Below are 23874 nucleotides of genomic sequence, written 5' to 3' on the forward strand. Positions count from 1 at the left end.
TCTACGTCTCCACTGACACATTATCCTTATTTATTTTCATAGCAAACCGATGAGACGAAGATTTTGAGTCCTCTGCTCTACGCGATACTGGCCATTTCCTACCCATTATCCTTATTGTCAATAGGAGATTTGTCAAGAACGTAGAGGAGGTAGGATCGGCAGTTGGTCAGATCTAGTATGGTTCGTACATGGACGGTAGTTGGAGTCGGCAGCTCTCTTAGGGTTCCCTCATCTGGGATCCCTCGCTCCTTTCTCCAATCAATGTGGGACTCCCATCAAATCCACCCTCTTAGATCGCTCATTTCGCCAATCAATGTGGGACCCCTGATAGGATCGCACAACAACGCACACACTCGATCAATGCAATGACAACACAAAGAAATAGGAGAGAGAAAATACAAGGAGAACTCTGGCTAAAAGATTTATATCGTTGAGTTAAGTATGTACAGAGAATATAGAAAGTACATTTTCCGCTCATTTCACCAATCAATGTGGGACCCCTGATAGGATCGCACAACAACGCACACACTCGATCAATGCAATGACAACACAAAGAAATAGGAGAGAGAAAATACAAGGAGAACTCTGGCTAAAAGATTTATATCGTTGAGTTAAGTATGTACAGAGAATATAGAAAGTACATTTTCCGCTCATTTCACCAATCAATGTGGGACCCCTGATAGGATCGCACAACAACGCACACACTCGATCAATGCAATGACAACACAAAGAAATAGGAGAGAGAAAATACAAGGAGAACTCTGGCTAAAAGATTTATATCGTTGAGTTAAGTATGTACAGAGAATATAGAAAGTACATTTTCAAAGCTCACTTGACACAATCACACTTTTGAAGGCAGCGGACTAGCAATTGTGCGGCACTCACTTTTCAACGACAAGTGAGCTAAGCCAATTTGTTCTTGCGTCGCCTACGGCCAAACGACGTATGATCGAGCCTCTAGCCTCGGTTTTAAAAGAAGATTTTAGAAAACAAGGGTAGAGAGAGATTTTAGAAAGTTTTAGAAAAGTAGAGAGAGATTTTAGAAAGTTTTAGAAAACGAGGATAGAGAGAGATTTTAGAAAGAGACGTTATATAAGCAAACAAGAGAGAGATAACACCCTCTTAACCTATATAACATTCGGTAGGGAGAAGTTAACCACTATATATATGGTTTAGCTTCTATATTTAGCTTTACCTGATATAAACCACCTACTATATATAACTATTTATCATATATAGCTTTACCCATTTATCTTTTTACTATCCATCGATATATTTTACTAGGTATAACCGTTCATAACCTAACAACTCCACCAAATCCACCCTAGACTCGATGTCTTTACTAGCACACCGCCTCGAGTCTTTACTAGCACACCGCCTCAAGTCTTTACTAGCACACCGCCTCATGTCTACTTCTTCATTGGCACATCGTCTAATATATAACTCTAATACCATTTATAACGATCCAAGCCTACCTAGCAAATATTGTCCTACTAACTTTTTTAACTCCAAATAATAATTTGATGTTTATATATTATACACTATACCACTCCAAATCATCAATCATTCCCATAAAGTTAATATTATAAATGTGTGCGCTACATTATTGATTAATCAGTAATAAATTTAATTATCAAGTTATCAATGGAAAGAAATCGAGTTTATTATCTATAATTAACCATAAAATAAATCATATTAATTCATTTTCAAATATAATTCAACGGATAAAGACACCCATTACTAATAATTAATCAAACCTTTTTCATTAATAAAAAAAAAATAATAGATTCCCGCCCATCTAAAAAAAATTGAAAGTTCTTTCAATATAAACACATAGCTCATTTGGCAATAAATGGAACAAGCTTTGAGGATTATTAACTACGGCACCATATTAGGCAAAATTAAACCTATGACTAAACATAATTAGAATGTTAGACCTTTCATTATATTTATTATTTCCTCCCGACTTACTATCCTATTTTTTTAGATTCGGGCCTACCATATTTATTATTTGTAATTATTTATAAATGATTATAAATAAGAGAACTCTCGGTAGATTCAGCAAACATTTAATTCCGCTTTGTTCACTGCCACCTTAAACCACCATGGATTTCTTCCGCCCAGCCTCCACCGCCCTTCTCCTCCTCTTCATCTTCTCCGATCAAGCCCTTCTCAAGAGTAATCAATTTGTCGCTTTTTTTTAAAAATTGTTTTTTTGTTTGTCTTCTCCCTCTTATTTGTTGAGTTTGTGTTCTAGGTGTGTTAGGCGCGGTCGGAGTCAACTACGGGCTCAACGGCGACAATCTTCCGGTGCCGAGTGAGGTGGTTGAGTTATATGGGCGGTGTGGGATAGACATTTTGCGGGTATTTGAGCCCAATCATTCGGTTCTTGATGCCTTGAAAGGGCGGAGGAATTTAGTGGTGTGGTTGGGAACGAGAAATGAGGATATTCAGGGGTTTGCCGCCGACCAATTAGCGGCGAATTCTTGGGTTAATGCTAATGTGGTTCCTTATTACAAGAGTGTTAATATTGCATATATTACTGTCGGTAATGAGGTTGTCCCTGACGATGCGGCGGCGCCATTTGTCGCCAAGGCTATTAAGAATATTATGCAGGCGCTTGTTATTGCCGGCGTCAAAAGCGACATTAAGGTGAGAGTTGAATTTTAGGAATTACTAATCTATGGTATGATATTCCCTATATTAGGGATCATTCCCAAACCCAAACCCATTAACTCACCTAACACCCGTGATCATTCTCTAAATTAGTCAATCGTGGGTGCGACTCCCTAAACCCATGATCATTCTATCGTGGGTGGGACTCCCTAAAACCCATAAATGATCATCCCCTATATTAGCCATCGTGGGATTTTATAAACCCATAAATTCATGATCATTCCCTAAATTAGCCACCGTGGACCGTGAGACTCCCATTCCACCGTGGGACTCTCATACCCATAAACCCATTATCATTCCTTAAATTAGCCACGTCGGACTCCATACCCATAAACTCATGATCATTTCCTAAATTAGCCATTGCGACTCCCATACCTATAAACCCATGATCATGGCCTAAATTAGGCTTAGGCTCAAGTCCCATAGGACTTCCATACCCATAAATCCATGATCCTTCCTAAATTAGGCTTCCATGCCCATAAATGTGTGATCCTTCCTAAATTAGGCTCTCATACCCATAGAAGCGATCCTTCCCAAATTAGGCTCCATGATCCTTCCTAAACTAGGCTCCCATGCCCATAAACCCGATCCTTCCCAAATTAGGCTCCCATGCTCATAAACCCATGATCCTTCCTAAACTAGGCTCCCACGCCCATAAACGCATGATCCTTCCCAAATTAGGTTCCCATGCCCATAAACGCATGATCCTTCCCAAATTAGGTTCCCATGTCCATAAAAAATTAGGTTCCCATGCCCATAAACATGATCCTTCCCAAATTAGGTTCCCATGCCCATAAATGCATCATCCTTCCCAAATTAGGTTCCCATGCCTATAAACCCATGATCCTTCCCATATTAGGTTCCCATGCCCATAAACCCATGATCCTTCCTAAATTAGGCTCCCATGATCCTATCCAAATTAGGCTTCCAGGTCCATAAACCCATGAACCTTCCTTTCCAAACCCATGTCCATAAATCCATGATCATTCTCTAAATGAGGCAAGTTGGTACTTTCTCTAGAATTCTCAACAACAATCCTCCCGGAACAAGGTAAACTATGGAACATCCCAATACTTATAGACCCCTCAAACAGCTTCCCTTCAATCGAGGTCTCGAACAAAGTACACATAACTCTTATGCCAGGTTAGGAATTACAGATCTAACAATGTTATGATATTCTCCACTTTAGAATAAGTTCTCATGACTTATATTGTCTACTTTGAGTATAAATTCCCACCTATAGATCTCCTACCATTACTTATAAACTTACGATCATTCCCTATTTAATTTTGTTGCGACTTTTAGGTGACGACGGTGGTGCCCATGTCAGTAATGGCAGTCTCATACACACCTTCCGCCGGAGCATTCTCTACCACCGCCATCGGACCTTTAAAAGACATCACTCAAGTTTTGGGGACATCCGGCGCACCATTACTGTTGAACGCGTACCCATATTTCGCATACGCATCAAACCCACAACAAATCTCGCTCGATTACGCTCTCTTCAAATCCACCGCGCCGGTGGTGGTGGACGGAAACTTAAAGTACTTCAATCTGTTCGACGCGATGGTGGATTCTTTCTACTCGGCTCTGGAGAAGATCGGCGCGGAGGGAGTGCGAATCGACATCTCGGAGACTGGATGGCCGAGCAAAGGGAACGATCCGTTCACGAGCGTAGATAATGCGGCGACGTATAACAAGAAGTTTGTGGAACATGTGAGGAGCGGCGCCGGAACGCCCAAGAGGCCGAATGTGAAATACGACGGCGTTTTGTTCGAGATGTTCAATGAGGATTTGAAGACGGCGGGGGTTGAGCAGAACTTTGGGATGTTTTATCCCAATATGCATCCGGTTTATCCGTTATGGAATTGCTGAATTATGAATTTATATGTTCGGTTTGGGCTTTTGGCCCAAATTGGGATTCGGTTCACGAAGGCCCATGGGCTTGTCACCCATTGAAAAATCGTTTTAATTAATAAAAATAGCTCAAAAATCTTAAATTAAAAAAAAATCTAAAAGATATCAATCTTTTAAAACATTAATATATATATATATATATANTAAAGTTTAAACATAGTTACCATATTTTTGAAATAAAATATTGATAATCTTCCTAAATAAATTATTATATATATATATATATATATTTAAAANGGAAATTACTGGTATCGCTTAGTTGTAGAGCAGAGGATTGAAAATCTTTGTGTTATCGGTTTAAATTTGCTATTGAAAATACGGGATAAATATATATAGATGAAATTATTAATATTTTGTTTTAAAAATAGTTTTGACTCTGTAAATTATTTTAAAAATATTCACGTTTGACAGTGTTTAAAAATATCTTTCAATTTTTTTATAAAAAAATATATAATTTTCGTTAATTTTAAATGAAATTATTAATATTTTGTTTTGGAGATTAACTTTTATTAATGTTAAAAATATCCTTAAATTCAAAAAAAAAAAAAAAAAAAAAAANATTTTATAAATAGTACTACGGTTAATAAAAATCAAACCTTTTAAAGTTTAAACATAGTTACCATATTTTTGAAATAAAATATTGATAATCTTCCTAAATAAATTATTATATATATATATATATATATTTAAAAATTTAAAGATATTATTCAACCTTAAAAATTTAGTTTTTTTTTTAATTAATTTAGCTAACAAAAAAAAATCAAATTTTCACTATTTAGGACTTTTTGCCTAAACATAATTACTGATATTTTTTAAATGAAATATCGACCATCTTCCCATAAAGTTAATATTATAAATGTCTGCGCTACATTATTGAAATTATCAAGTTATCAATGGAAAGAAATCGAGTTTATTATCTATAATTAATCATAAAATAAATCATATTAATTCATTTTCAAATATAATTCAATTCATAGACACCCATTAGTAATAATTAATTAAACATTTTTCATTAACTCCATAATAAAATAAAAAAATAAAAAAAATAAAAAAAAAAGAAATTAGATTCCCGCTGTGAGGATTATTAACTACGGCACCCATATTAGGCAAATTAAACCCCCTAATTAAACATAATTAGAATGTCCACCTCCTATCTCCCTCTCTAATCCCTTAATTTGAAACCCATTAATAAACAACTAATTTTCTCGTAATCCCCGCCCCTAATTTTTAATTCCCTATAAAATCTCCTCCGCCTTGTTCACCACACCTTACACCACCATGGATTTCTTCCGCCCACCCTCCGCCGCCCTTCTCCTCCTCTTCATCTTCTCCGATCAAGCCCTTCTCATAAGTAATCAATTTTTCGCTTTTTTTTTTTAAATTGTTTTTTTGTTTGTCTTCTCCCTCTTATTTGTTGAGCTTGTGTTCTAGGTGGGTTAGGCGCGGTCGGAGTCAACTACGGGCTCAACGGCGACAATCTTCCGGTGCCGAGTGAGGTGGTTGAGTTATATGGGCGGTGTGGGATAGACATTGTGCGGGTATTTGAGCCCAACCATTGGGTTCTTGATGCGTTGAAAGGGCGGAGGAATTTGGTGGTGTGGTTGGGGACGAGAAATGAGGATATTCAGGGGTTTGCTGCCGACCAATTAGCGGCGAATTCTTGGGTTAATGCTCATGTTGTTCCTTATTACGAGAGTGTTAATATTGCATATATTACTGTCGGTAATGAGGTTGTCCCTGACGATGCGGCGGCGCCATTTGTCGCCAATGCTATTAAGAATATTATGCAGGCGCTTGTTATTGCCGGCGTCAAAAGCGACATTAAGGTGAGGGTTAAATTTTAGGAATTACTAATCTATTCCCTATGTTGGGATCATGGGACTTCAAACCCATAAACCAAGGATCATTCTCGAGACTCTCGAGTACATAAACTCATGATCATTCCCTAAATTAGCCATCGTCCACTCCTAAACCCATGATGATCATTCACTCATACTTAAATCCATAAACCCATGAGGATCATTCCCTAAATTAGTCATGGTGTGACTCCATAAACCCATGATAATCATCTCCTAAAGGAGCCATCGTTGGACTTCCATACCCATAAACTTATGATCGTCATCGTGGATCTTCCATACCCATAAACTCATGATTGCCATCGTGGGTCTTCCATACCCATAAACTTATGATCGCCATCGTGGGTCTTCCATACCCATAAACTCATGATCGCCATTTCCATACCCATAAACTCATGATCATTCATAAATTAGCCATCGTGGGACTCCCATACCCATAAACAACTCATGATCATTCCTAAATTAGCGACTCCCATGCTCATAAACTGAGTATCATTCCTTAAATTAGCCACTCTCATGCCCATAAACTCAGGGTCATTCCTTAAATTAGCCACTCATACCCATAAACCGATGATCATTCCCTAAATTAGCCACCCATACCCATAAACCCATCATCATTCTCTAAATTAGCCACCCATACCCATAAACCCATCATCATTCTCTAAATTAGCCACCCATACCCATAAACCCATCATCATTCTCTAAATTAGCCACCTATTTATAAACCCATGTTCATTTCCTAAATTAGCCAAGTGACTCCATCCCAACAATGTGGGACTCCCTCGGAAATCCTCAACAACAATCCTCTCTACAAAGCATCCCCAATGCTTACAGACCCCTCGAACAACCGCCCTTTAATCGAGGTCTCGAACAAAGTACACCCTTTTTTCGACACTTCACTTTTGACTCCACTCTCGAGGCTCACAATTTTGAATTCTATTGACATAGCTAAGTTGAGGGCATCACTCTAATACCATATTAAGAATTACCGACCTCACACTGGCATGATATTGTCCACTTGAGTATAAGTTCTCATGACTTTGCTACGATATTATCTACTTCAAGTATAAGCTCCCACCAAAAGGTCTACTACCATTCCTTATAAACTCATAATCATTCCCTGCCATTTTTAGGTGACAACGGTGGTGCCCATGACACCACTGGAAGTCTCATACCCACCTTCGGCCGGAGCATTCTCTGCCACCGCCATCGGACCTCTAAAAGACATCACTCGAGTTTTGGGGACATCCGGCGCACCATTACTGTTGAACGTGTACCCATATTTCGCATACGCATCAAACCCACAACAAATCTCGCTCGATTACGCTCTCTTCACATCCACCACGCCGGTGGTGGTGGACGGAAACTTACAGTACTTCAATCTGTTCGACGCGATGGTGGATTCTTTCTACTCGGCGCTGGAAAAGATCGGCGCGGAGGGAGTGCGAATCGACATCTCGGAGACTGGATGGCCGAGCAAAGGGAACGATCCGTTAACGAGCGTTGAAAATGCGGCGACGTATAACAGGAACTTCGTGGAACATGTGAGGAGCGGCGCTGGAACGCCGAGGAGGCCGAATGTGAAATACGACGGCGTTTTGTTCGAGATGTTCAATGAGAATTTGAAGACGGCGGGGGTTGAACAGAACTTTGGGTTGTTTTATTCCAATATGCTTCCGGTTTATTCGTTCTGGAATTGCTGAATTATGAACTTTTTATTTATTTATTTATAAGTTTAATAGAATAATTTGTATCTCTGAAACTAGAACAGAGACTAGATCCAAAGCTAACCTGGGCCTTGGCCCAAATTGGGATTCGCTAACATCCAAAGCCCACCTGGGCCTTGGCCCAAATTGGGATTCAGTTGACCAAGGCCCATGGGCCTTGTGTTAGTCACATATTGAAAAATCATCGTCCCCCAACCCTAATATACTTGAAAAAAAATATGTTTGAATTAATAAAAATAACTTTCAAATTTTCAAAAATCTCAAATTATAAAAAAATATCCTTAATCTCTTAAAACATTAAAATATATATATATATATTATTGACAATAAAGATAATGTGTAGGAAATAAAATGGCCGATATAAGGACAATGTGTCGGAAATAGTCGGTATCTCAATTGGTAGAGCAGATGACTGAAAATCTTCGTGTTACCGGTTCAAATTTACTATTGAAAGTACGATATATATATATATATATATATATATCATTTTAGATGAAACGGTTAATATTTTGTTTTAAAAATACTTTTGACTCCTTAAAAATATTCATATTTAATAGTATTTAAAAAAATATCTTTAAATTTTTTTATTAAAAAAAATATATAATTTTTGTTAATTTTAAATGAAATTTAATATTTTGTTTGGGATATTTTTAACCCTTAAAAAACTTTAAAAACATCTTTAAATTTTTTTAAAAAAAATTAAAAAAATACTCAAATACATTTCTAAAATACTAATTTCGAAATAATATTTATACTACTTTTAAAATTTTATAAATATTTTTTAGAGAGTACTAATTAAACTTTTTAAAGTTTAAACATAATTACCGATATTTTTTAAATAAAATATTGGTAATCTTTTTAAAAAAATTATTATATATATATATATATTAAAAAAGAATTAAAAATATTATTCCAACTTTAAAATTTTAGTTTTTTTTTTAAAATTAATTTAGCCAACAAAAAAAGAATTTTGTCGTTTTAAAAAAAATCAAACTACTAAATTAACCCTATTTTTTAAAATGATTTTTTTTTAGATTTTTGAAACACGATTATATTTAGATCCTCCGCCTTTTCAATTCTCAAATTTCCAATATATATATATATTTAATTTAATTATCCGAAATTCATAACACAGACTTTAAATAAGATTTTTTAAAAAATCTCAAATATTTAGAAAGAGATGACCTCGTATTTCCAAGTATTATTTTTAATTTTATTACTTTCCTTAATCACAATGTTAATCATAATTATATGCACTTAGATAAGCATTCTAATATATATATATAAATTATTGGTAAATTAATTTAATAAATTAATTTGATTTAAAATTCGAAAAATTGGTAAAGATTTTAACTAAATAAAGGCTCAAAGATTTAGTTGAAGTAGATTAGAAGATATTATAATTGACTCTAACTAAACTAAATTTAAAAAGAAAAAATAAAAAATAAAAAAGAAAATATGAAAATTAATTATTAAATAGATGACTTTGTCAAAATTGATTTTTTTTTTTAATTTATAAAAATTAGGAATAATTATGTATATAAATAGCTGTGTTTTTTATTTTTTTAATTATTAATGAAAAAGGATTTTATTTATTTTCTCCTGTGAAGAGAAGAGTGCCGTTCTTCGCATGTTGCATTCCCAGTATTCAATCTCTTCTGTTGTTTGCTTCTTCCAATTCCCTTCTCGTCGTCTCTCGCATGGCCGACCATTAAGAACAAACTCAATTTCCATTGCGTCTCCGGCCGAAATTCTCTCCCCATTTTCTTCAACTTCTTCGCCGATTTCTCCATACATATCTGCTTTCTGCTTCCGAGCTTTTGCATTATTCTCGGACGCATTGTTGCGATACAGCCTTCCTTCCACTACTTACTCGGAACTTCTTTCGTTTTCGGTTCGTTCCAATTTCAATCACTGATTTCAAGGGTTAGTATTCTTTGTTAATCCCTTCGTATTGCTTATTTGTTAGGATTTACTTTGGTTTATTTAGTTTTTGAATTTATTTTTGTTTTGTTTTGTTTTGTTTTGTTTTGTTTTGTTTATGATTATAGATTCTGGAATCGAAGTTTATGTTATGTACTATGCTCTAGGGTTTTATTATTTGCACTTCTGTTTGTTGTTTTCTCTGATGTTTTGCTCCTCTTTAGGGGTCTTCTTCTGATTGAATTTCTTCGCCGGGTTTCAAGTGTTGCTTCCAAATTCTGTCAACCTACTTATATTCTTCATTCCTGTTTCTACTGCCGTTTTACGCTGAGATGAGAGGCCTCTGAGTCATTGCCGCTTGCTTCCAGTCCGTTATTTGGTAAAGATGGATGGGGGAAAGAGAGTTGCTCTTCTTCCTTCCGTTGCATTTTCTTTCGAATAGTCTTTATATCATTGCCATTGCCTTCTTTTGCGGCCAGGCTTCGAAACTTTGCGGTTGTCATTCTGAATTAGAGCTCAGTACTGATTTCACTGTCATGCATGGATATGTCCGGTTTGTAGTTGTTATGATTTATAAGGCAGATTTTGTTGTCGGTGGAGAATATAAGTCTGCAAGTCAGTAGATGAGGATTAAATTTTTTATTTAGGTCGAATCAAATCTTTCCTTTCCATCCTTTGTACTTCTGGTGGTACTTTTTGTTGATAATTATTCAAAGAACGTGGTTAAGGATGCAAGAAGTATTATGCTGTTATGCTTGATCATGTTCAATTCTCATTATGGAAAGAAGTGAACCTACATTTGTTCCAGAGTGGCTGAGAATTTCTGGAAGTCTCTCTGGGAGTGGGAATTCAGCTCAACAATCTGCATCGTCTAGTTCTAACACCGGTAATTTATAGTTTATTGTAGTTCTGACACTGTCCTATTCATTTTCAATACTATCTTATTTTTATTTTAAAGATTCTATGGTCGAAGTGCTTTTTCTCCCTTTGTGGTACTTCATTATATTCAGCAATTTGTTATTACTCTTGTTTACTAGATGGTACTTCTCAATCTCAATGCTCGAGGAGTAGAACTTCAAAGAGCATTAGCGATATGGATAAACCACACTTTGAATTCTTGGATCGGTCATCTTCATCAAGCTCAAGGAGGAGTTCTAGTAATGGGTCTGGAAAGAATGCTTACAGTAGTTTTAATAGGAATCATCATGATAGTGACCGTGAGAAGGAGAAAGAACCGTCTAATCTTGGGGACCCCTGGGGTCATGACTTTTCTAGCCCTCTGGTAAACACGTTTACCGGTAGAGTCGAGAAGGAAACTTTGCGGCGTTCTCATTCAATGGTATCTAGGAAGCCTGGTGATTTATATCCTCAAAGACTCGCTGGTGACTTGAAAAGTGGAAGCTATAATCATAAGCCTAACAGTAATGGCTTTCATTCAGGCAGTACCATTACCGGTATCACCGATAAGGCTGGTTTTTACGAGGATTTTCCATCACTTGGATCAGAAGAAAGGCAAGGATGGCCAGATGTAGGTAGAGTATCATCTCCTGGCTTGACCACATCTGTTCAGAGCTTTCCTATTGGAAATTCAACTTTGATTGGTCAGGAAGGATGGACATCAGCGCTGGCTGAGGTGCCAACTGTAGTCACAGGCAGTATGACTGCTCCATCATTTGTTCAACAGAGTGTTGCTGCCAATTCTGGTTTGGGGTCCCCAAATGCAACAACTCCTCGCAAGATGGCCGAGGCTTTAACACAGGCACCAACACGATCTCGTGTTACTCATCAGTCAACTGAGGTGGTTACTTTCTCCTCTTAAGCGTTTGAAGTAAACATTTACTGCAGTTGATATAATTTCATTCTTTGTTTGTAGTTATCTGTCACGACACAGAGGCTTGAGGAATTGGCTATTAAGCAGTCCAGGCAATTAATCCCAGTAACACCTTCGATGCTCAAAGTTTCTGTAAGTTTTTCTCCAGCGACACTTTTTCTTTATAGTTCATGCAACAGAAATCCATATTTTTCCATACTCTTTTGTTTATCTTCTTTGTACCTAATACTTCGTTTCTATCTTCTGGCCAATTGTATTAGTAAAATAATGTCTTTGGAGATTACTAGTTTTTAATCCATGGACAGAAGCTTTTTTCAAGAATTGTTTGCATTTTATACTTCTCATGGTAACCTTAGGCCCATTCAGTTTCTGGAGGCAAAATATGGGTAAAATAATAATAGATCAAATATGGTCTCGTAGCTAAAAAACGTGATGGCAGNACGCAAGATGGCCGAGGCTTTAACACAGGCACCAACACGATCTCGTGTTACTCATCAGTCAACTGAGGTAGTTACTTTCTCCTCTTAAGCGTTTGAAGAAAACATTTACTGCAGTTGATATAATTTCATTCTTTGTTTGTAGTTATCTGTCACGACACAAAGGCTTGAGGAATTGGCTATTAAGCAGTCCAGGCAACTAATCCCAGTAACACCTTCGATGCCCAAAGTTTCTGTAAGTTTTTCTCCAGCTACACTTTCGTTATAGTTCATGCAACAGAAATCCATACTTTTCCACTCTTTTGTTTATCTTCTTTGTACCTATTACTTCGTTTCTATCTTCTGGCCAATTGTATTAGTAAAAAAATGTCTTTGGTGTGGAGGCAAAATATAGGTAAAATAATAATAGATTAAATATGGTCTCATAGCTAAAAAACGTGATGGCATGGTGTGAACAAATAAAAAGTTTTAAATTTGGATATTTTGATCCGCATAGGAGACAAGTTCTTTCACCATTGGATTTACATAATTGAGCATTCAGGTAAATGAGAACATGTTGATTGAAAATTTTCAAGTGCGGTGTTGTTAAGTAGAACATTTCAGTAATAAAATGGAAATGAAACTAGTTCATCTCATTTTTAAGCATGATCATTTATGATCTTATTTTATTGCTGAATAGGGGAGATCTGTAATTGACCACTTCTTAGGTGAACATTTTTTTCTTCTAAAAAACAATAATGTAAGACAATGGTTCTATAAGACGTGATGAAAATGTGAAAATGATGTCTCCAAGTTCAGCACATAAATTGTGGATTCATAGCCAAATCCATAATGCAGCCACAAAAGAAACATTTTCTCAAAGATATGAAGGTTCTCTGTAGGAGTCTTGGAAAAAATTTCTATTTCTTACATGCAAATCTCCTGTAAAGCAGATCATTGGCATTTAACCACGATCTCACTAAACAGACTGTCTTGTCCTATGACTTCCTGTTCCACTGCAACACATTGGCCAGTTCTGCAGCTAGTGACCTGCCTATCTAGAGGATCCTACCATACCCTACAAATGGACAGTTTCCACGGTGCTTTTTTTATATTCAATCTCATTCTCCTTTAATTGCAAGCCAGCCTTCATTGTACTCTATTTCGTCGGGTCAGTCCCATTTTGAGCAATACTGATGGCATAGTTTTGTATAATCTGATTCTCTATTTTAATTCTGATTTGGGAATCTTCTTTTTCTCAGCCCTTTTTTTAAGAGCTGAAGAAGGAGAATCAGCTGTCTTTTTAAACAACATTCTTGGTTACAAAGAAGCTTTCATGGTTATTATACATATGGGATTTTTTTTTAATTTTTTTTCCTTTCTGGTGAAATAATATTGACATGTTGTAGAAGACGATTGTAATGAGATAACCGAACATGTTGGCTGCAAAGCTATGCATTATCTCAAAGTTGTTGGCTCGTTTTCTTCTCAGGTTCATTCTTTTGAAAAGTCCAAGTCCAAAGGAGCATCCAGAACAGCTGAAGTAAATGTGCCTGCCAAGGGAGGTCAACAACAGCTGCCTCTAGGGCAACATAATAGTCAGCCTCTTCGAGGTGGACAAATAAAGTGTGATTCTCCAAAGACCACTCATGGGAAATTTCTTGTTCTTAAACCAGTATGGGAGAATGGCGTGTTAAAGGATGGCTCAAATCCTATTAGTAATGTCAACAGTAGAACTGCAAATTGCCAACCTTCTTCTGTTGCCTCTTCAGCAACAACTATCACTTCGAGGAACCAAAACAACCTGAATCCTTCATCCTCTCTTGAGCGGAAGGTAGCTGCATTAGATCTGAAATCAGGATCCACTTTGGAAAAGCGACCCCCTTCTACTCAATTACAAAGCAGGAATGATTTCTTTAATCTCATAAAGAAGAAAACTGTGGTAAATGGTTCCACTAGTCTCCAAGATTCAGGTATTTTCACATCTCCCGTCAAGGAAAAATCTGGAATAGTGAGCGGGGAAATAGGTAATGCTGCAATGCATCCTTCTACTGTTACAGATGATGAGGTAGCTAGCAATGGCGATACCACTGAAGAGGTTCAGAGGTCTTCTGATGTTGTGAATAAGAGTTTGAGCACTAACTTAGCATTATGTACAGATGAGGAAGAGGTTGCATTTCTTCGTTCTCTTGGATGGGAAGAAGATTCAGGAGAGGATGAAGGGCTAACAGAGGAGGAGATTAATGCTTTTTATCAGCAGGTTTGGTGCTTGCTGCCTATCTTTTCATTCAAGTTCTTGCTTTCTGCATTATCTGTTTATCATCTTTTTTAATATTTCAGTGTCAGTTTTCTTATCGAATCAAATGTTGATGCCAATATCCATGTGTTTAATCCTTCTCGTATGTTGGTCAATAATATGCATGAGCCCAGCCTAAGCTTAAAATATGTCGCTCTCAACCATATTCTTTGATTAGGAGGCATGAATAACCATGGACGTGACTCGTTATCAGGACAAATTATGAATAAAGTATCATTGGTTTCCCACAATGTTAAATTTTTTTAGATGGTATATGCATTGTTTAGTTGTCTTACGAGGCTAGTTAAGGTCCTCATAAGCTAGCTTAGATATTGGACACTACGATTATCAGAAGGGAAAATAAATCATGAGTTTGTAGGGTTGAGCTACAAACTATGCATGTGACAGTAGAAACCAAAACTCACAATGTCGCTTCATTCTTTTCTTTTTCCTGTTTCATTTTACTGTTTTGATGGAAATTGACTTTAGGCGAATTACTACAGTAAAGATTGAATTTAAGAACTCAAATTGTATTTATACAACAATTTTCGGGGCACTTAAAATGTGTTAAATTGTTTTGTTGCAGTACATGAACCTGAAGCCATCTTTGAAGCCGATCAGTTGCAAGTTACCAGAACCCTCCAGCGCTGTCTGAATATGAAAAANCAATTGTTTTGTTGCAGTACATGAACCTGAAGCCATCTTTGAAGCCGATCAGATGCAAGTTACCAGAACCCTCCAGCGCTGTCTGAATATGAAAAATCTTTCCTATGGGATCTCATCTGACTTGGTGATCCCAAATGCCTGATATCAACTTGGTTTTGGGGTAAGTTGGGTTTAGGGTTTTATTCCTATTTTTCTTTTGACAAGAAAAAAAAAAAGAAAAAAGAAAAAAGAAAAAATTGACAACGTTGGGAAGGATGCAGAGAATGCGTGTTACTTTGGCGAAGTGCAAATAAAGTGAAAATAGGAAGTCTCTGCTTGCATACAAGTTTTCAACTTGGTTGTCTTTTCGTTGTTCTGAAGGACACTTAGGGGAAGGGGATGGATAGGTGCTGTACTTTTTGTTTGCAATTGCAGCTGAAGATGTCACTGCCATCTCCACATTTCCAGAATTTTGGCTCTTTTGTTACTCTTTAAGCATTCAAAAGCCTCATTTGCTTCGTATAGGCAAAATAAATTTAATTTTAACCTCTTCATAATTATGCTTTATCTTAGTTCTTATGTTTGATCTTATTCGAGTTTATCATGCAAATATTACCATAAACTTTATGAATCTTTAATCCCAAGACAGGAAAATGACTAACAAATTTACATTTCCCATAAATTGGACGGTGATTCTTTATGGCACCAAGTATATTTGTTCCTGACTTCCTCTGCAGCAGCCTCCACTGCCATTTGAGAGCATGTTGGAGATTTTCATTTCTTGTTACTAAAAAATGGCCTTTCCTTTAGTGGAGGATTATTTAACTCTTTAATCAACTGTAACTCAATCCCTCTATTGGACCATATCACATTAACAAACCTTACTTTGTAATTATAATTGCCATGGATTCGACTATAGCTTTTGTAGCCGACTTGGGTTCTTTTTTTGAAGGATCAGGTAGATTCTGTGATACGTTTTCCAAGAGTAGCANGCTCAATCCCTCTATTGGACCATATCACATTAACAAACCATACTTTGTAATTATAGTTGCCATGGATTCCACTATATAGCTTTTGTAGCCGACTTGGGTTCTTTTTTGGAAGGATCAGGTAGATTCTGTGATACGTTTTCCAAGAGTAGCATAATGATAATTACGTATTTTAGGTGCGAAAAAAAAATAAACGTCTTTGAGTTACTTTGTTCATGTAAAGAGGCAATGGGTCGGTGTGAGTTCCAGAGGGTGTGGCTTTGTTTTGTTTGGTGAAAGAAGGAATGAAGGTTCTCGAAAAGCAGTAACCATGTCCATGTCCTGTGTATGGCCCACCGGATCCAGAGTTCCNGAAGGAATGAAGGTTCTCGAAAAGCAGTAACCATGTCCATGTCCATGTCCATGTCCTGTGTATGGCCCACCGGATCCAGAGTTCCTGTACTGAATTATGTGGCTGCTGCTGCTTCTGCGTTGGTCCATGGTTACTGGGATAGAATAGTTATATATAAAATAAAGGGTTTGTTTGAATTAAGGTTGGATGGCCTTAAGCTTCCTCCAAAGGCCACATTTATCCTCTCTCTGCCTCTCTTCCCGCACCCCCCACCTACCCACCTTCCCCTGCAATACCCCCGCCCCCAGTTGCGAGCTATGCCCCTCTGTATAGATCTTTGCTGCCTTTGGGGCTCTTGGTTCCTTCCCCTTTTGCTCCTTTTTTGACCATTTACTCAAAATGTAGACCTGAAGAACAGCCCACTGGCTCGCTCTGTTCTGCGCACACCAAACCGCCTCTTTAGCCCTCCAGCCCAAACCGACTCTTTCCCCTCTCTACAAATTATGGATGATTCATTCTTTTTATAATATTATTTTAGTCCTCATCGCCAACTTGATCTTTGCTTTTGCTTTTGATTTCTTGTCTTCTTCTGGGTTGTTCCCTATATAAACGTTCTCTCCCTTCATTTATCTCTCTCAGGGAACACTCCTCTGTTTCTTTCACTTATAAACGACTGGAACTCGAACTAAACCATCTTCACATGGCTACCTCTGTCCATAATCGTCAGTTTCCCCATTTGGATTCCGCCATTCGTGGCTGTAATTTTCCCTCTAATCCGGAGTTCTCCGTGCCCAAGAAGACGGCGGCAATGGAGAACGCCGGCGATGATGACTTCTCCAGTGACGACGACAACGACTCCGATTTCAACGACTTGATTCGTAAAGGGTTGAGCGAATTGGAGCCGTCGATTCACGATCCGAGAGATTCCGGCACGGCGGATGGTTGGATTGAGAGAAATGCGTCCATGGTTCGTCTTACGGGTAAACATCCTTTCAATTCGGAGCCGCCGTTACCCCGTTTGATGCACCATGGGTTTATCACTCCGGTTCCGCTTCATTACGTCCGTAACCACGGCCCGGTCCCTAAGGCGAATTGGAACGATTGGACCGTCGAGATTTGCGGTTTAGTGAAAAAACCAACCCGGTTCACTATGGACCAACTCGTTAACGATTTCCGTAGCCGGGAATTTCCCGTCACACTCGTCTGCGCCGGTAACCGCCGGAAGGAACAGAATATGGTTAAGAAAACCATCGGATTCAACTGGGGCGGCGGCGGAATCTCCACGTCGGTCTGGCGAGGGGTCCCACTCCGAGACGTGTTAAAGCACTGTGGAATCTTCAGCCGTAAGAAAGGGGCCCTCAATGTCTGCTTTGAAGGAGCAGAGTGTTTGCCCGGCGGCGGTGGGTCCAAGTACGGCACTAGCCTGAGAAAGGAAGTAGCCATGGACCCAGGTAGAGATATAATGCTAACGTATATGCAAAACGGCGATCTGTTAGCACCGGACCACGGATTTCCCGTTCGGGTCATCACGCCGGGATTCATCGGCGGCCGGATGGTCAAATGGCTAAAACGCATTATCGTAACCACAANTTTCACTTATAAACGACTGGAACTCGAACTAAACCATCTTCACATGGCTACCTCTGTCCATAATCGTCAGTTTCCCCATTTGGATTCCGCCATTCGTGGCTGTAATTTTCCCTCTAATCCGGAGTTCTCCGTGCCCAAGAAGACGGCGGCAATGGAGAACGCCGGCGATGATGACTTCTCCAGTGACGACGACAACGACTCCGATTTCAACGACTTGATTCGAAAAGGGTTGAGCGAATTGGAGCCGTCGATTCACGATCCGAGAGATTCCGGCACGGCGGATGGTTGGATTGAGAGAAATGCGTCCATGGTTCGTCTTACGGGTAAACATCCTTTCAATTCGGAGCCGCCGTTACCCCGTTTGATGCACCATGGGTTCATCACTCCGGTTCCGCTTCATTACGTCCGTAACCACGGCCCGGTCCCTAAGGCGAATTGGAACGATTGGACCGTCGAGATTTGCGGTTTAGTGAAAAAACCAACCCGGTTCACTATGGACCAACTCGTTAACGATTTCCGTAGCCGGGAATTTCCCGTCACACTCGTCTGCGCCGGTAACCGCCGGAAGGAACAGAATATGGTTAAGAAAACCATCGGATTCAACTGGGGCGGCGGCGGAATCTCCACGTCGGTCTGGCGAGGGGTCCCACTCCGAGACGTGTTAAAGCACTGTGGAATCTTCAGCAGTAAGAAAGGGGCCCTCAATGTCTGCTTTGAAGGAGCAGAGTGTTTGCCCGGCGGCGGTGGGTCCAAGTACGGCACTAGCCTGAGAAAGGAAGTAGCCATGGACCCAGGTAGAGATATAATGCTAACGTATATGCAAAACGGCGATCTGTTAGCACCGGACCACGGATTTCCCGTTCGGATCATCACGCCGGGATTCATCGGCGGCCGGATGGTCAAATGGCTAAAACGCATTATCGTAACCACAAAAGAATCAGATAGTTATTACCATTACAGAGACAACAAAGTCCTCCCCTCCCATGTCGATGCAGAATTGGCAAACGCCGAAGGTAAACAAAACCCAGAAATCAAATCATATAATCAATTCTAACTGCAACATTACAAGAACTAACACGGCGGAGTTAATGAATTCGTAGCTTGGTGGTACAAGCCGGAGTGTATTATCAGCGAACTGAACATAAACTCTGTTATAACCACACCATGCCACGAGGAAATCCTGCCGATAAACTCATGGACTACACAACGGCCGTATACGTTAAGAGGATATGCATATTCCGGTGAGTTTTGCGTCTTTTTTTTCAGTTTTTTGGTGTCATTTTGTGGAGAATTTGAATAAAAAATGAGTAATTACAGGAGGGGGGAAGAAAGTGACACGAGTGGAGGTGACTCTCGACGGCGGAGAATCATGGCATCTCTCCGATTTGAACAGCCCGGAGAAGGCTACAAAATACGGGAAGTATTGGTGTTGGTGTTTCTGGTCGCTGGAGGTGGAGGTTCTTGACCTGCTTGCGGCGAAGGAAATTGCAGTCCGCGCTTGGGATGAGACGTTCAACACTCAGCCGGAGAAGCTCATATGGAATCTCATGGTAAGTGGGTATCAATGCGTTTGACTGATTCACGGCCTCATCTTCGTTAATTCACTTAATTTCTTTATGGGTTTTTCAGGGAATGATGAACAATTGTTGGTTTCGAGTCAAAACCAATATGTGCAAGCCGCACAAGGGAGAGATCGGAATCGTTTTCGAACACCCAACGTTGCCGGGAAACCAGTCCGGCGGATGGATGGCTAAAGAGAGACACCTCGAGATATCCACCGAAAACAACCAAACCATGAAGAAGAGTATCTCATCGCCGTTCATCAACACCGCGTCAAACATATACTCAATGTCCGATGTCAAAACCCACAACTCCGACCAATCCGCTTGGATCGTCGTCCACGGCCATGTCTACGACTGCACCCGCTTCCTCAAGGATCATCCCGGCGGCACCGACAGCATTCTCATCAACGCCGGTACCGACTGCACGGAAGAATTCGACGCAATTCACTCCGACAAAGCGAAAAAAATGCTCGAGGATTACCGAATCGGCGAGTTGATCACTACCGGCTACGCTTCGGATTCGTCGCCTGACACCTCTGTTCATGGGTCAGTTAATCATAATATCCCCCATTTAGCTCCAATCACGGAGACGCGGCGCGTGGCTTTAAACCCGCGTGAGAAAATCCCCTGCAAATTGATTTCCAAAACGGCAATCTCCCACGACGTTAGACGGTTGAGATTCGCTCTGCCATTAGAGGATCAAGCGCTTGGATTACCGGTGGGTAAACACGTATTCCTCTGCGCTAACATAGACGGCAAGCTATGCATGAGAGCCTACACGCCCACCAGCGGCATCCACCATGTGGGTTACTTCGAATTGGTTGTCAAAATCTACTTCAAAAACGCGCACCCCAAATTCCCCAACGGCGGGCTCATGTCGCAGCATTTGGACTCGCTCCCACTCGGATCCGAAATCGAAGTGAAAGGCCCATTGGGGCACATCGAATACACCGGCCGCGGCCACTTCTTAGTCGACGGCAAGCAAAAGAAGGCCAAGAAGCTAGCTATGTTAGCCGGCGGAACGGGCATAACGCCGATTTTTCAAGTGGCGCAGGCGATTCTGAAGGACCCAGAGGATGAAACGGAGATGTTCTTGGTGTATGCGAACCGAACGGAGAATGATATCTTGATGAGGGACGAGCTGGATGAATGGAGTAGGAGTGACAAGAGGTTCAATGTGTGGTATGTGGTGCAAGAGAGTGTACGAGAAGGGTGGGAGTATAGTGTCGGCGTGGTGTCGGAGAGTATCATGAGGGAGCATCTTCCGTCCGCGTCGGCCGATTCGTTGGCGTTAGCTTGTGGACCGCCGCCGATGATTAAGTTTGCTGTGCAACCCAATTTGGAGAAGATGAATTACGACACCGCCGATTCGTTGTTGGTGTTTTGACTCGGTGAAGCTAAGTGTTACGATCATACCGTTGCCAAATTAGAAAAAAGTGCGATTGTGACACTAAGCTTAGTTTATGCCAGAGTTTTCGTTCTATCAGTGTTGTTTGATTGGTATGAAAAAAGAAATGCACATAAAGTTGAAAATAGCTTTGGACTTCAAGACTTTATTTTAAATTAACTTGACTAAAAAATCCCTTAATTAATTAATTAATTAACTTGAGCATATTATTGAAGAAACCGTACAAATTGATCTGACCACGGTATTCTAATATATTCACAATAATGCTACGTTAATTCTATTTCTTATGCAATCATCAAAGGCCATTACTAGCAGTTAGTCCGTTATTATCATGTTTAAATTCACGTTTTAAAATACATTTACTATGAAAAGGGTCTCGCTAATAAATATTGTTCATTTTGACCTATAATGTATTGTCTGCCTTGACACGTTATGTATCATCGTCAATCTTACGATTTTAAAACTTATCTACTATGAACAGGGTCTAACTGGAAAAAAAATATTGTCCGCTCTTGGTCTGTTACGCCGTCTCAGCCTCAATTTGACTAGTAATTTGACTAGTACCTCATATCATTCGTTGACTGGCTCTGATACTATTTGTAACAATCTAAGATCACCGTTAACAGATATTTAGTCAGTTGCATATTATCATCAACCTCACTGTTTTAAAATGCTGCTATAGTAAAGTTTCCACGTCCTTACAATAAATATCATACTCTCCCTAACCGATTTAAATAAATGCAATAGACGACAATATATATATATAAATGAAAAAGCATCTCTTTAATCCTTGACTTAAGATATTTTTAAAATTTTAATAGTGCTTAATTAATCTAGTAATTAAAAATTAAGCAAAATATCTGGATGCACACGTCATGCAGATCTTTTTTAAAAAACGATAATCACATTACACAAATCTTAATACGAAGGGTTACACTAATTATTAGCCATAATTAAATGCCTCCAATAATCTTATGGATTTTATATTATATTATTGAATATATATATATATTATTTCTCTAACCTATTGAAATCTAGCACCTATGGGGGTTAGCCAATTAAAAAGTCACGAAAACATAAATATTAATTTAAATTATTTAATAAAGAAATTAAATATATAGCCAGCAGTACTACATTAAAAGCCATTAAAATAAATTAATTTTCAAATATTTGTTCAAATAAATAAAACTCCACGTATTTGATTATTTTATATATTATTTAAAGTAATTATTTATAATATTTCAACGTAAAGTCAAATATTACAATAAAGTTTATAATTTATAATTTGTAATTAATTTAAAATAATAAAGATTCTTAATAGACCTTTATATTTACTTAGCCATTTATTTTTAATTTATTGTTAATGGTTAAAATAAATATTCAATTAGAAAAATCAGATTTAAATAATACAAATTAGATGGCAAAGAAAAAGCCCAGCCCAATTTATTCGTCATGGCCCATCAACTTAGCCCACGATCTTTAAAAAGAGAGAAATAATAATAATAATAATAATAATAATAATAATAATAATAATAATAACGGAAAATTAACCTTATTCTATAGCTCCAAATGCGAAGCTACCACTACGAGCCACGACCAAGTCCACTTGATTTAAAGTAATATCAAATTATTATTATTATTATTATTATTATTATAATAAATCATATGTTTTAATTATTGCGGTTCTTTTATTGCAAAATAATAATAATAATAATAATAAACATAAGAAGAGGAAAATAATATATATATATATATATATATATATATATAAATGAAAAAATATAATGAAAATGCAATTTTCATGCCTTTTTTTTAAAAAAAAAAAAAACCCTTTTCCTTATTTATTTATTTATTAAAAGGGTGTAATTAAAAAAAAGGTTCCATAGATTCTATGTACAAAGCCATAGTGAAATTATGATATTTTAATTATAGCTAATAATGTACAACTTTTTATTAACTTTTTAATGTACCGTACATGCAATATTATTAATTATATTTGGTGTAATTTTTTTTTTTACCATGCTTTTCAGGGACTCGCACGTTTAATTTAAAACAAGAAAGTAAAAATAACATTGTTTTTTTAACATAAAAGAAAAATAAATAAATAAGCTACCTATCAACCTGTGCACGAAACTCAATGCATATTATTGTACTATTTTGACTTTCATGGTCATTTTAACATTTACCGTTGTTCGTATAAGACACTTTACATTTACCTAAAAAATATAAGAGTAGCACGTTACTAAATAAGTCATCCCACTGTTGATAAAATGAATAAAGATTATGATCGTCACATCAATTATAAGAAAATTAATTCAACTTTTGATTTGGATTTATAAGTTTAAAGGTATAATTTTATCAAAGCTGGGTAAATAATCTCGAAATTAAGTTTTTTTAAATATTTTTTTTCTCGAGATTAAATAGAAGGGTAATATGGACATTTTATAAGATTTAAGTAAGTAATGAACATCAAATTGGAGATATAAAAAACGTAGATACCCAATTAAAATTATGCGTAAAGAAACAAAATTTGTTTTCAACGGAAAAAAGAAAATGACAAAAAAACAAAATAAAAAAAATAAAAAAAGAGAAAATTTCAGTAAAATACAAAAAAAAACAGCAAAAACGTTTTTAACATCAAATTTAATATTAAAAGGGTAAAAAAAAAAAAAAAAAAAAAAAAAAAAAAAAAAAAAAAAAAAAAAAA

The 23874-nt window shown here is 37.7% G+C and overlaps 5 protein-coding genes across 8 annotated transcripts in view; all 5 read left to right on the plus strand.

Moving 5' to 3' along the window:
- Positions 1–2079: 2079 nt before the first annotated feature.
- Positions 2080–4660, plus strand: LOC111797392 (probable glucan endo-1,3-beta-glucosidase BG4). Its single transcript, XM_023680378.1, has 3 exons — positions 2080–2178; positions 2258–2652; positions 3982–4660. Exons 1-3 carry the CDS (start codon positions 2106–2108, stop codon positions 4549–4551), a joined length of 1038 nt encoding a protein of 345 aa, XP_023536146.1. The 5' UTR covers positions 2080–2105; the 3' UTR covers positions 4552–4660.
- A 1209-nt stretch (positions 4661–5869) lies between these two features.
- On the plus strand, positions 5870–8152 carry LOC111797695 (probable glucan endo-1,3-beta-glucosidase BG4). The gene is made up of 3 exons (XM_023680792.1): positions 5870–5944; positions 6025–6419; positions 7583–8152. Exons 1-3 carry the CDS (start codon positions 5872–5874, stop codon positions 8150–8152), a joined length of 1038 nt encoding a protein of 345 aa, XP_023536560.1. The 5' UTR covers positions 5870–5871.
- Positions 8153–9768: 1616 nt separating this feature from the next.
- LOC111796597 lies at positions 9769–15833 on the plus strand. 4 transcript variants are annotated; one of them, XM_023679292.1, is made up of 7 exons: positions 9769–10102; positions 10324–10985; positions 11137–11897; positions 11973–12062; positions 13839–14319; positions 14407–14606; positions 15229–15307. In XM_023679292.1, the coding sequence occupies exons 2-7, from the start codon at positions 10877–10879 to the stop codon at positions 15295–15297; spliced, it is 1710 nt and encodes a 569-aa protein (XP_023535060.1). In that variant the 5' UTR covers positions 9769–10102; positions 10324–10876; the 3' UTR covers positions 15298–15307. The 4 variants fall into 4 exon arrangements, with proteins under 4 accessions (XP_023535060.1, XP_023535059.1, XP_023535058.1 ...); XM_023679291.1 differs by lacking the exon at positions 15229–15307 and adding an exon at positions 15326–15833 and having other exon boundaries at positions 13839–14606; XM_023679290.1 differs by having other exon boundaries at positions 13839–14606.
- Positions 15834–17006: 1173 nt separating this feature from the next.
- Positions 17007–21294, plus strand: LOC111797396 (nitrate reductase [NADH]-like). The gene is made up of 4 exons (XM_023680385.1): positions 17007–19210; positions 19298–19438; positions 19515–19747; positions 19827–21294. Exons 1-4 carry the CDS (start codon positions 17308–17310, stop codon positions 21144–21146), a joined length of 3597 nt encoding a protein of 1198 aa, XP_023536153.1. The 5' UTR covers positions 17007–17307; the 3' UTR covers positions 21147–21294.
- The window catches only part of LOC111797643, a 24112-nt gene continuing 21193 nt past the window's right edge, over positions 20956–23874 (plus strand). Inside the window, exon 1 of the mRNA XM_023680710.1 lies at positions 20956–20960. The gene's annotated coding sequence lies outside the window, so the exon portion shown is untranslated. The remainder of the gene's footprint in view (positions 20961–23874) is intronic.

The sequence above is a fragment of the Cucurbita pepo genome, chromosome LG06, assembly GCF_002806865.2.
Source record: "Cucurbita pepo subsp. pepo cultivar mu-cu-16 chromosome LG06, ASM280686v2, whole genome shotgun sequence".
Lineage (NCBI taxonomy): Eukaryota > Viridiplantae > Streptophyta > Magnoliopsida > Cucurbitales > Cucurbitaceae > Cucurbita > Cucurbita pepo.